Source organism: Lolium rigidum, chromosome 7 (genome assembly GCF_022539505.1).
Source record: "Lolium rigidum isolate FL_2022 chromosome 7, APGP_CSIRO_Lrig_0.1, whole genome shotgun sequence".
Taxonomy (NCBI): domain Eukaryota; kingdom Viridiplantae; phylum Streptophyta; class Magnoliopsida; order Poales; family Poaceae; genus Lolium; species Lolium rigidum.
The window spans coordinates 145390148-145402689 of record NC_061514.1 but is presented as its reverse complement, the minus strand read 5'-3'; the positions used below and the strand labels follow the sequence as shown (position 1 = coordinate 145402689).

The window sequence follows — 12542 nt, the reverse complement described above, 5'->3', positions numbered from 1 at the left end:
CATAAATATTGGTTGGATCTGGAACGTGCACCTGTGACGATAATCTTACGAATACTCGAATTTCACTATGAGATCCATTCTGATTGCACGGCTCTTCCCAAACACACGTTGGTTGTGTGGCTCACTACAACAGTGGGAATGACGCCTTCGTTTTACCCTCCCCGCCCCGATCCATCGCCGTCGCCATTATCAACGACCAGCGACCAGTAAATATTATCGACAGTTGTCTGAAGAAATGCAACTTTATCTATGGCACTCGCGTCGCCTGTGCGCCCTCCCTTCCCAACAATTGCAGTACGTCGCCATTACCGGCGACAATGACCACCTCGGAGCCTCGTACCTCTATTTCTGGACCGGACTATAAATCAGCAAGTCCTGGCACAGAAAGACCCGCAGCCAGACTTCTCACGCGGGGTTACTACTTCACCCTCTTGCCGGCGTCATGACCCAGGAACGGGAGCCGCTCCTCCAGAACGGCGGCGCCGGCAATGCCGCCGCGGCCAAGGGCTCTCCCGCTCTGCTGCCGTCCCTGGCCAGGTCCGTGCTCAAGTTCCTCATGTGGGCGGTGTTCCTCACCTGGGCCGGGGGGATCTTCCTCTACCCCACCAAGCCCGTGCAGGCGGCGTTCAGGGAGTGGGCGGCCGTCAGCAAGAACTCCATATTCGGCATCACCGGTACGTAGCCCGGGAGAATTTCTGCCCTGTTCTAGTTCTTCCGTGGAAATCAAGGGAAAGTAGGTGCAGGAATTGATCACTCTGGAGAAGAATTTCACAATTGGGTTATTGATTAATAGTTGCTTTCCCCCTTTCCCTTTCTTGGTTCTTGCAGGGACCGTTTTTGTTGCCTTCAGCGCGCCGATTCTGATCCTGGCAGCTCTGGCCTATGTGTACATCTTCGCCTTCCCTCGTGATCACGTCGAGTAAGTATTTCGGGTTATGTGAATTCCAAGATTTTGGGGGGAATTTGGTTGTTCCAGTCCATTTATTTAGGGTTCATTCAGACGAGTCCTTTCGCTTTCTCTGAACTGACGGACATACACTGAAAATTCAGAGTATTTTTTTATTCTTCAAGCAAAGGATTCTTTTTGATATTTTAGCAAAACCTTTGCAGTTGCGGTCCAATTTTTAAGGTGTTACTGCAGACATAGGTGCACCAATTTTGGCATGAAAACCATCACGATGAACTCAACAGCCTTTTTTTTTGAAGCTCCACAGTGGGTTTTCCCACTGCATATTTTTTTATTAATAAAAAGGCAAACAAACAACAAAGTCATAAAGATTTACAAGAGGACGCTAGAGATAAGCATCCAAAGAAACTAGCTATCTGTGTAAACTATGCAAAAGATTGTACCCACAATTTGAGTCCAGAATAGGACTTCGCTTGGCCTTATGAAGAAGCAACTCCATATCAGTCTTGAAAACCTTTCTGCATCTGAAAAGACACAACATAATATAAGTAGTTTTTTCCTTACTCACACGGTCACACCATAGAAATTCTAAACCTCCATAAGAGTGGCTGTGCTTCATGCTGCCCATGGCCCATCTCTAATTGATTGCCTCCTCCTTTGTATCAGAAAGAAGAAGCTGAGGTCACTGAGTTTCCGTCTCTGGACTTTTCCTGTTCTGGTGGATGGCCCGTTCGGGGTTGTCTCCGCTGTTGAATTTATCGGGATTGTCCTGTTCATCGTTTATGTTGTCTTCTCGATGACCTATTATGTCGTGGAGAGCGTGAGCCTTGTCTCAAAATCTCACTTGCCGCCGACTATTAGCAGGTATGTTGTATTTTGAAGGAAACCTTTCAGTCAAAAATGGTAGACATGCTACAACTGGTCAGGAAGTTTTGTTCATATTTTTACCTGAGCACTAGAACTAAATATAGTTAAATTCATATTTAGAGCTGTCATATTATTGTCATCATTAAGGCCAAAGTAATGAGAATGTTATATTTTTCAGTATCAAGACATGATTAAGACTGAAATATTTTGAAGTTGAATGTAACTGAACTTATGAAGTTCAGGAAAAACTGATGTGGATGCTGGATGAATACATAGTCATTTGTAGAGTTATCACTTAGCTGGCCTCAATATTAAAATTAAACATAGCCATGTCTAGTTCAGTAAATTTAGTTCATGATCTCTATATGTCAAATTCGATACAGATATAGATTGTGATGATACCTTGTTGCCCTGTAACTGATCCAAAATGTTCAGTTGCCATGCTACTGGTGAGACTGATGATACTGCTGAAACAGACTCTAAAGTCTGCACATTATTTGCCATCTCAACACAGCTCTCAGACTATGTAAAATTTGCCTTGTAGTGAGTTGATACTGGCTACAGTGGGCGCCCGTTTGGGGTTAGTTGGGATGTTTTGCATGACCTTCCTCTTCCTGCCTGTCTCGAGGGGTTCAGTTCTTCTCCGGCTTATCGACATTCCGTTTGAGCATGCTACTAGATACCATGTCTGGTTGGGGCATCTAACAATGGCTCTGTTTACACTGCACGGCCTGTGCTATGTTATCACATGGTTCCTCGAGGGACGCCTAATTGAAGAAGTAAGTGCAAAATGAATTGGATTAATTCAGAGTGATTATTTCCTATTGCCAAATTCCTTATCTGCTTAAAATAATAGACACGGAATGTTTGACTGCAAACTGTTTTATGTCAGAAAAAGGGCAAAATAGTCTGTTAATTACAGGTGTTCTTTATCTTGGAACTCAAGCGACACTATTAATGGTATTTGAACTTCCTGATAGATAATCCAATGGAAGGAAATCGGAGTGGCAAACTTAGCCGGTGTGATCAGCTTGGTGGCTGGTTTGGTGATGTGGGTGACATCACTTCACCCGGTACGGAAGAGGTTCTTCGAGCTCTTCTTCTACACCCACCAGCTCTACGTGGTCTTCATTGTGTTTCTGGCACTCCATGTCGGCGACTTCGTATTCAGCTTTGCGGCTGGCGCCGTCTTCCTCTTCATGCTCGACCGCTTCCTGCGGTTCTGGCAATCAAGGGCCAAAGTCGACATTGTTTCTGCCGCCTGCCGCCCCTGTGGAACTGTGGAGCTAGTCTTCTCAAAGCCAGCAAGTAAAAATTCGAGCACCTCATGTTCATCAGTGTTTTGTCTTCTGTTGCCAGTTTGTTACAGGGCACAGTTGTCTGTTGGTTTGTGCAGGTCTCCGGTACAGTGCCCTCAGCTTCATCTTTGTTCAAGTGCGGGAGTTGTCGTTCTTGCAGTGGCACCCGTTCAGTGTATCTTCCAGCCCCATGGATGGGAGGTACCACATGTCGATCCTCATAAAAGTTCTTGGCACATGGACTGACAAGCTGAAGAGCATCATCACTGATGTCGAGGAGAATAAGACCAGAAGCGACTCAGATCAGTCACATACCGGTCGCATTACCGCCTCCATCGAAGGGCCGTATGGGCACGAATCACCCTACCACCTGATGTAAGTTGTGTTCAGTTTGTCCTGACGGTGTGCATAGTAAGTGTTGACACCAATAGGAAAAGTTCAAGTCAAGGCTTATTTGTTTTTGTTATGTGTCTGCCTTTTCAGGTACGAAAATCTCATCCTGGTGGCAGGAGGCATTGGTATATCGCCCTTCTTGGCGATTTTGAGCGACATAATCCACAGGATCGAGCAAGGTATGCCATGCGCGCCCAAGAACGTGCTGGTCCTATGGTCAGTTAAGAAGTCAACAGAGCTTTCTCTCCTGTCGGCCGTCGATGCTCAGAACATCAGCTTATCTGTCTCTGACAAGTTGCATCTGGACATCCAGGCCTTTGTGACACAGGAATCAGACCCTCCATTGGTAAGAACATCTACCCCACTGTTGATCATCCAAACATCCAGTAACTGTATGCTCTGGTTGGCAACAAGATTTTTTTTTTTTGAGAAAAAGAAAGTCTCATCTTGTTTTTTTTTTTGAGAAAGGTTGGCAACAAGATTTTGGTTGGCTCACTTCAATGATTCCACTGATGGCAATGTCAATATGACCTTACAGGAAGATGGCATTGTTGAGGGTGAGCAGAAAGCCCCTGGCATATTCGTCAAGAACGGGGCGGCCATGTCCGGGCTGGTCGGCACCGGTGACAACTTCTGGGCAGCCATGTACTTTGCGGCGTCCACCCTGGGCGCCGTCCTGGCGTACGCGCTGGTGCAGCTGTACTACGTGAAGCGCTTCAACGTGTACGCCTGGTGGCACCTGGGCCTCCTGCTCCTGCTGTGCATGGCCGCCGGCGTCGCCCTCCCCGGAGGGCTCGTCGTCCTCCTCTGGCACCTCGCTGAGAAGCGGAGGGTGCAGGATGACAGGTGGGACACCAACGCCAGCAATGCCAAGGACGGTGCCGAGGACGAACAGACAACGAACGGAGCCGCTGGCGAAGACGCCGCCTCGGCAGCCAGCGTCGTCACCCTGCGGACAACGCGGTATGGGTGCCGGCCGAAGTTCCAAGGTAACGTTCTCAGCCAGTTAGCCTGAAACTATCTTCTGCATCTGTTTCTTGATGGGGTTCTGTCTGTGTTGGATCATCGTCGCAGCCGAATTCATGGCGTTCGCGGAGCGGGCTGGGGGCGCGGCATCGGACGTGGGCGTGCTGGTGTGCGGGCCGCCGGGGCTGCAGACCAGCGTGGCCAGGGAGTGCAGGTCGCAGAACCTTCGGCGCGGCGGCGGAAAGAACGGCGCTGTGTTCCATTTCAACAGCCACAGCTTCGATCTATAAGGCGCTCTAGCCGAACCTAACTAGGTACTGGTGAGTACGTAGTACATACTGATAGTGCTCACCAGTTCTCTACACAATTGTAATTATGCTACCGCTTATAGCCGAATGTACGGATGAGCTAGACCTGTACCGTCAGCCATGTCGCGAACTCATGGCGTAATTATGGGTCATGTCTGTAACTCTGTATATATCTCTGGTTAAAATAGCCGGCTATAGCCGATAGCCGCGATTTTTTTTGAAGCTAAGAAAGGCTATAGCCGGGCTATAGTGGGCTATTGCCATATAGCGGATTTTCTAAATAATGAAAAAAATTGGGCATCATATAGTCATATATATATATATCAATAATTCACAAATTAATAACATAATAACATCTTCACATAGGAGATACATATAATAGTTCACACATAGTTAAATACATAGTTTTGTCCAAATATTACAACATTATTACGTAGTTTAGGACATAGTTATGTTCATAATTACATAACTAGAGCTTGGTAGCTATTTCGCCAAGCAAATGGGCCGGCCGACTGAAAATTTTGGTCCAAAATTTTGGGCCCATTGAGCGGGAAGTTAGCGGCTATGAGGCTAAATTAAGGCTAAATAGCCTTAGCCGGGCTATTAGCGGCTATTTCTGTTATAGCCTCTAAAGCCTCTAGCTATAGCCGCAGGCCTCGCGAAAGGCTATAGCCGGGCTATAGCCTGGCTATTTTAAACAGAGGTATATATGCTTGTATGCGCCCGAATATATGTAAGTAGGAAGGCAAATTGATGATCCCGTGAATATAATTTTCATCTATGCGGGCACACACTTTTGACTCGAAAGATCCAGGGGCCTTGCTCTGTGATCCTTCTCCAATATTCTACTCTAGACAGTTTGCTTGGACAATGTATCTGTTCTTCAGTAGTAAAGCCCGAACCGTTTTTCTAGGGTTTAGGGGCTCTGGCGGCGCGTGTGGCAACTTGGCAGCGACCTGGGTTGTGCACGGCGATCGGAGCCATCTACACCACGCTTTGGATCACATCTCGCGGGATCTGCCATGGAGGATTTGCTGCTGGAGTCTGGTGCAAGTATGTGGACATATGAAGGTGGGGAAAAGGTGATCCATGGGGTCACGTCAAAACTTTCCAAGCTTGGCCTCACGGCCAAGGAAAAGAGAATCCTGGTGATGGAAGATGAACATGAGGAAGGTGAGACTCCAGTGAAGTTTGCAGTGATGGGCAAGGTTCTCTCTGCCAGACGATTGATAGTGCTTTGCGCCCACAATGGGGTAACCCTAGAGGTCTGACTTTCACTACTAAGGGTGATAATATTTTCTTAGCTAGTATGGATTTTGATAAGGATCGAAAGCGCATCTGGGATGGAGCACCATGGACAGTATCAAAACTTGCGGTGGTTCTGGATGATTTTGACATAAGTATGAAGCCATCGGAGATCAAATTCAAGATACTTCCGATGTGGTTCAAATGTGATGATCTGCCTTTCAACTGGATGAATGATGCACCGGGAAAAGCTATTGCTAGCCAAGTTGGAGATTTTATTAGGCTGGATCTTCACGAAAATAGTTCTCGGTCTGGTTGGGGACAGAGCTTGAGAGCTAGAGTCTGAATTGATCTTGATGAGCCTCTTATGAGGGGATTCCCGATTGAATCCAAAAAAAGGAAGACGGTAGAGTGGTATCCAATTAAATATGAGAGGTTACCGTATTTCTGTTTCTTGTGTGAGAGAATTGGCCACTCTGAATTTTTTTGCCCAACTCCTGCTGAGAGAGATGAGAGTGGGAAGTGTCCTTATGATGGTTTGCTGCGCTATCAGGAACCGTGGAAGCAAAAACCTCAATGGCAGCAGACATGGACAAAGGATACCACTAAGGTGCATCATCAAGGTAGGGAGGATGTTCCTAAGGACAAGCAAGGTGGTGTTGGCAAAGGCAATGGGACTACCAAGGACCGGCCGTTGGAGCCCTCTACTAGCCATGTGAAGGATGTGGTCTCAAAGTTTAATGTTAGAGCTACTGGAGGGTGCCGGGGGGGAGGTACCCAAGTGTACAGGAGGAGGGATCCTCCTGAAGTATCGTTGGATTTTTCTTTTCCTGTTATCAAAGGCCCAAACGATGTATTCATGTTTGAAGAGGATCCTGAGGGGTCAAAAAGAAGTGCTTTAGTTAATTCTCCAAGTAAAATTGCTGGTGTTACGATTCTGGCAAAGAGAGCAAAGGGTATCGGAGAGGAAGAGCGGCAATCTGATTCTGACAATTTGACGGCGGCTGAGAACCAGCCCCGCCGGGATCAATGAATTGTGTAAGTGCGAACTGCAGGGGACTGGGGAACCAACCTGCAGTTCGAGAGCTTCGCGGTTTCATGAAGCAGCTGGACCCCACTTTTCTCTTTGTAATGGAGACAAAGATTCCTGCAAAGAGAGTTGAGAAGTTAACGAGCACCTTCGGTTTTTTTGGGGTTTTTGCTATGAATAGTGATGGCCTTAGTGGCGGTGTGGGACTGTTCTGATCATCAGTAGTGACAGTTGATATTAAAAGCTCCAATTTACATCATATTGATGCAGTAAGGATGGGTCTGTTCCTCCATGGAGGTTTACGTGCATTTATGGAGAATCTCGCAGGGAAACAGACATCTAACATGGACTCTGATGAGGAGGTTACACCAGCTCCGAAATATTCCGTGGTTGTGCAGTGGCGATTTCAATGAGACGTTGTACAACACTGAGCATTTCAGTGAGCATGATAGAGAGGAATGGCAGATGAGGGCATTTAGAGAAGTGACAGATGATTGTGGGTTAATTGATCTTGGTTTCTCTGGTTTGCCTTATACTTGGAATAATAGACAAGAGGGTAATGCTAATGTTCAAGCAAGGATCGACAGAGCTTTTGATAATGAGGCCCTTCTGAATCTATTTCAAGTTGTTAAAGTTAAAAGTTTTGTTCAGTCAGATCATTGTATGATTCATACGGAGTTAAAGAAACATATGAGTCATCGTCCCATGGGAAGGAGAGCCTTCAAATATGAGAATGTTTGGCAAACCCATGGTGATTATGACAAAGTGGTGGTGGATCTTTGGCAGAATGCCGAAAGGGGTGTTGGCCTTGAGGGGTTTGCTAAAACTGTTTCAAGTATGCAGAGGGGTTTATCATCCTGGGGTAGCAACCTTGGGGACTTCAAGAAGAAACTAAGTAATTTGTGGAGGGAGCTTGACCGGGTGAGGAGAATTTCCTTGGGCAGGGGCCCATTGATGACCCACAAGTATAGGGGATCGCAGCAGTCTTCGAGGGTAGTAAAACCCAATTTATTGATTCGACACAAGGGGAGACAAAGAATACTTGAAAGCCTTAACAGCGGAGTTGTCAATTCAGCTGCACTCGGAAACGAGACTTGCTCGCAAGAGTTTATCGAGTAGTAACGAGTTTATAGCGATAGCGGTAGTGAAATAACGAGCGGCGAGTAACGAGAGACAGCGGTAGTGATTATAGTAAACGGCGGGATTAAAATACCGTAGGCACGGGGACGGATAACGGGCGTTGCATGGATGAGAGAAACTCATGTAACAATCAAGCGGGGCATTTGCGGATAATAATAAAACGGTGTCTAAGTACAAAGCAATCAATAGGCATGTGTTCCAATTATAGTCGTACGTGCTCGCAATGAGAAACTTGCACAACATCTTTTGTCCTACCGGCCGGTGGCGAGCGGGGCCTCAAGGGAATCTCTCGGATATTAAGGTACTCCTTTTAATAGAGTACCGGAGCAAAGCATTAACACTCCGTGAACACATGTGATCCTCACATCACTACCATCCCCTCCGGTTGTCCCGATTTCGTCACTTCGGGGCCATTGGTTCCGGACAGCGACATGTGTATACAACTTGCGGTAAGACCATAAACAATGAATATCATGATGAAACAATAACATGTTCATATCTGAGATCATGGCACTCGGGCCCTAGTGACAAGCATTAAGCATAACAAGTTGCAACAATATCATCAAAGTACCAATTACGGACACTAGGCACTATGCCCTAACAATCTTACACTATTACATGACCAATCTCATCCAATCCCTACCATCTCCTTCAGCCTACAGCGGGGGAATTACTCACACATCGATGGGGGAAACATGGCTGGTTGATGAAGAGGCGTCGGTGGTGATGGCGGCGATGATCTCCTCCAATTCCCCGTCCCGGCGGAGTGCCAGAACGGAGACTTCGGCTCCCGAGACGGAGTTTCGCGATGTGGCGGCGTTCCGGAGGGTTTCGGCGACTTCGACTTCTCTCGGTGCGTTTTTAGGTCGAGGCCGATAAGTAGTCCGAAGGAGGGCGTCGGAGGCCGACCGAGGGGCCACACGCTAGGGCCGCGCGCCCCTCTCCGGGCCGCGCCGCCCTAGGGTGTGGGGCCCTCGGGCCTCCACCGACTTGCCCTTACGGCTCCGTGAGTCTTACGGGAAAATAGGGCCTTCTGTCTAAATTCCGAGGTTTTTCCTGAAAGTTTGATTTACGCACAAAAACGAGACACCGGAACGGTTCTGCTGAAAACGGCGTTAGTCCGTGTTAGTTGCATCCAAAATACACAAATTAGAGGCAAAACAATAGCAAAAGTGTTCGGGAAAGTAGATACGTTTTGGACGTATCAACTCCCCCAAGCTTAGCTTATTGCTTGTCCTCAAGCAATTCGATTAACAGCGAGCGATAAAAGAACTTTCACGAACACATTTGTTCATATGATGTAAATATTCTCATGCTATGGCTAACACTTAGGCAGTTCACAAATAAGATACATGCAAATAAGATCATCTAATAGCTATGTCAATCATGGAAAGGTACCAACAATTAATAATAAGCATCATGAATCATGTATATGAGCAGGATTGCAATGTTCATAAAAGAGTATGATAGAGTGGTATCTCGCTTGCCCATATTTGATCAGCAAAACATAAATGCTCAGGCACCTCTGAAGTTCATAGAAAGACTAGAAATAGTGATTGTCAAAAATAAAAGCATCAAAGTTATACCACAATCAATCATATTTTGAGACAAGCATATTACACTAAGAATGACATGCTCTCAAGAAAGTGCTCAAAGAAAGGATGGAGACACAACATAAAAGTAAAAGATTGACCCTTCGCGAGAGGGAAGCGGGGATTAACATGCGCTAGAGCTTTTCATTTGTAAAGCGAGAGTAAAATTATTTTGAGAGGTGTTTGTTGTTGTCAACGAATGGTAATGGGTACACCAACTACCTCGCCAACCGGACTTCCAAGAGCGGCTCCCATGAAGGATGTTATCTCTACCAGCAAGGTAGATCATCCCTCTTCTCTTTTGTTTACACACGTATTTTAGTTTTATTATGGGTGTGTTATCACCAGAATTTGACCGAGTCAGAGGTGGGCCGCGATCAAGATGGACTTGAAGAATATATATATATAGAAGAAATACGTGAATCGGCCTTACATGCAAAGTTTGGCTATTTTGCCCTTGTATCTGTAACATATTAGGTTACGTGTCGGTTAGGAGTTAGAGTTTTACCCGTGCACGGTTAGGTGCACGCCTGAATTAGGAAGTCCTTTGGACTATAAATATGTATCTAGGGTTTATGGAAAAACAACAACCAACGTTCAACACAAACAAATCTCGGCGCATCGCCAACTCCTTCGTCTCGAGGGTTTCTCCGGTAAGCACCATGCTGCCTAGATCGCATCTTGCGATCTAGGCAGCCTAAGCCTACCCACGTTGTTCATGCGTTGCTCGTGCTTGAAGCCTTTTTGATGGCGAGCAACGTAGTTATCTTAGATGTGTTAGGGTTTGCATTGTTCTTCATATCATATGCTGTCGTAGTGCAACCCTCATGCATCTAGCCGCCCTTACACCTATCTTAGGTGTAGGGGCGGCACCCCGCTTGATCATAGTTTGGTAGATCTGATCCGTTACGGTTGCTCCTTGTTCGTCAAGGATTAGTTTAACATCCGCAATAGTTAGGCCTTACAAAGGGTTGGAGGATCCAGCGGCGTGTAGGGTGGAGTTTGCTAGCCCTAGACGGGACGTTCGGGGATCAACCTCGTGTTGGTTTTTAGGCCACTGTCTAGGATCGGCTTACGGTCACCGTGCGCGAGCGCGAGGCCCAATCGTGAGTAGGATGATCCGATTATGCGGTGAAAACCCTAAATCGTCGTAGATCTCATTAACTTTATTTTGATCAAGCAGAACCACCATATATTTGGACACCTTGTACGAATCATGGGTGGATCGGCTCTTTGAGCCGATTCACAGGATAACCTGAGAGCCGATCGAGGCTCGTATTTAATGTTTACGTGTATGCCATGCAGGAAACTAAGCGAGGCATCATCCAACACCTTCCCGACCGGGTATAGGTCGGGTGGCACGCCCTTGCGATAGCATCGGACGTGTGACCGGGAGGCTTTGCGGGCCGTCGCTCCGAGGGGCCGGGGTCGGCCGCAGCCCTAGTTGTTCCCGGCTCTACTGTGTTGCCAGTCGCTGCCCGCCAGTGGGTTTCTGACGCCAACACATTCTGGAACGCCCGGTGGGACCACCTTCGACATCCACCACATCGCCATCTACATCCGAGATGGCGGAAAGCACTCCGATCAAGTACGAGGATCTGCCTGATGAGCTCAAGAAGAAACATGACGAGATCAAGGCAACCCTCGAAGCCGAACTCATCGGCTCTTTCCGCAGAGCCCTCTCCCATGGCATCAAGTGTAAGGGTTTCTCACATGAAAGTGCGTTCCAGGCCCGTCCACCATTGCCATGCGCATTGGCAGCACCAGGAGTACCGATTTCACCGGCGTCCACCGTTAACATGGTGGAGCGTACTTACCTTGAAGGGTGCCAACCAAGATCCCCACTCGACATCAACATGGTGGGACACGGGCACCACCACGGTAAGGACGGAGATGCGGGCAAGCTGCTCTCATAGCAAAGACACGAGAGGAAGCCGCTCCACGCGAACGGCTCCGCCAAGACGGCAAGCGCTACGTCACGAGAGGGAGAAGTGAAGAACATAAGATATCGGCGACCTCTCTCCGATCACCTCCTCAACAAGTATGTGAGTCGAGTATGACCAACGCCGGCGATACAACGACGATGATGAAGAAGATCGTCCGGCTAGGGACGACGAGGAGACATCGTCGGCATGATCACGACGAGGAGCAATACGAGCGCCACGCCGGGGAAAAGTCGAGGGAACGAGACGACATAGATAGGCACTTTGGGACTGCCCCTTCTTCGGACAACTCGCTGGGATTCGAGGAATGAGCCGATTGCCAACAATCGGCAACTGCCCGGAATGCAAACGGAAGAAGAAGGATGCAGCTAAAGTGTCCGTGTTCAAGCGTCTAGGGCCTCTCCCGCCTCGGAACAAGCATGCTGAGTCCGCTCGGGTAGAAGATCTTGAGGAACTAGAGGACGATGATGAAGAAGATAAGTATCATCGGCCAAGGTGGTGCCCTGATGGGCTCAGCTGTTCCCAGAAGCGAAGGGTTCGAGCGTACGCGTGGGTTGGAGGAAGCTGAAAAATTATACCGCACACGTTGAGGAAGGCACGGCCTCGATTTGGCCGCCAAAATTCAGCGAACCCTGGACGAAGAAGGTCGGCCACAAAGAAAGAGTGGCACCCCAAGCAAAGGAAAGCCGATGATGAGACATCGGGTGGCACACACATGGTCTTCATCCTTCCAACGGAGTTTAGCGCTCAAGGATTGTACGAAGCACTCTGTGGCACAATTGGACTGCGGCCCACGGCCGGTCATCTTTGAGAAGCCGCAAGAAAGAAGTTACGAGCATCGAAGGCCTCGTGC

At 47.8% G+C, this 12542-nt stretch overlaps 1 protein-coding gene across 1 annotated transcript; it reads left to right on the top strand.

Moving 5' to 3' along the window:
- Positions 1–410: 410 nt before the first annotated feature.
- LOC124679467 (ferric reduction oxidase 7, chloroplastic-like) lies at positions 411–5530 on the top strand. Its single transcript, XM_047215217.1, has 10 exons — positions 411–674; positions 829–919; positions 1574–1771; positions 2319–2553; positions 2755–3082; positions 3171–3447; positions 3556–3811; positions 4004–4454; positions 4540–4904; positions 5443–5530. The coding sequence occupies exons 1-9, from the start codon at positions 443–445 to the stop codon at positions 4719–4721; spliced, it is 2250 nt and encodes a 749-aa protein (XP_047071173.1). The 5' UTR covers positions 411–442; the 3' UTR covers positions 4722–4904; positions 5443–5530.
- The last annotated feature ends 7012 nt before the right edge of the window (positions 5531–12542 follow it).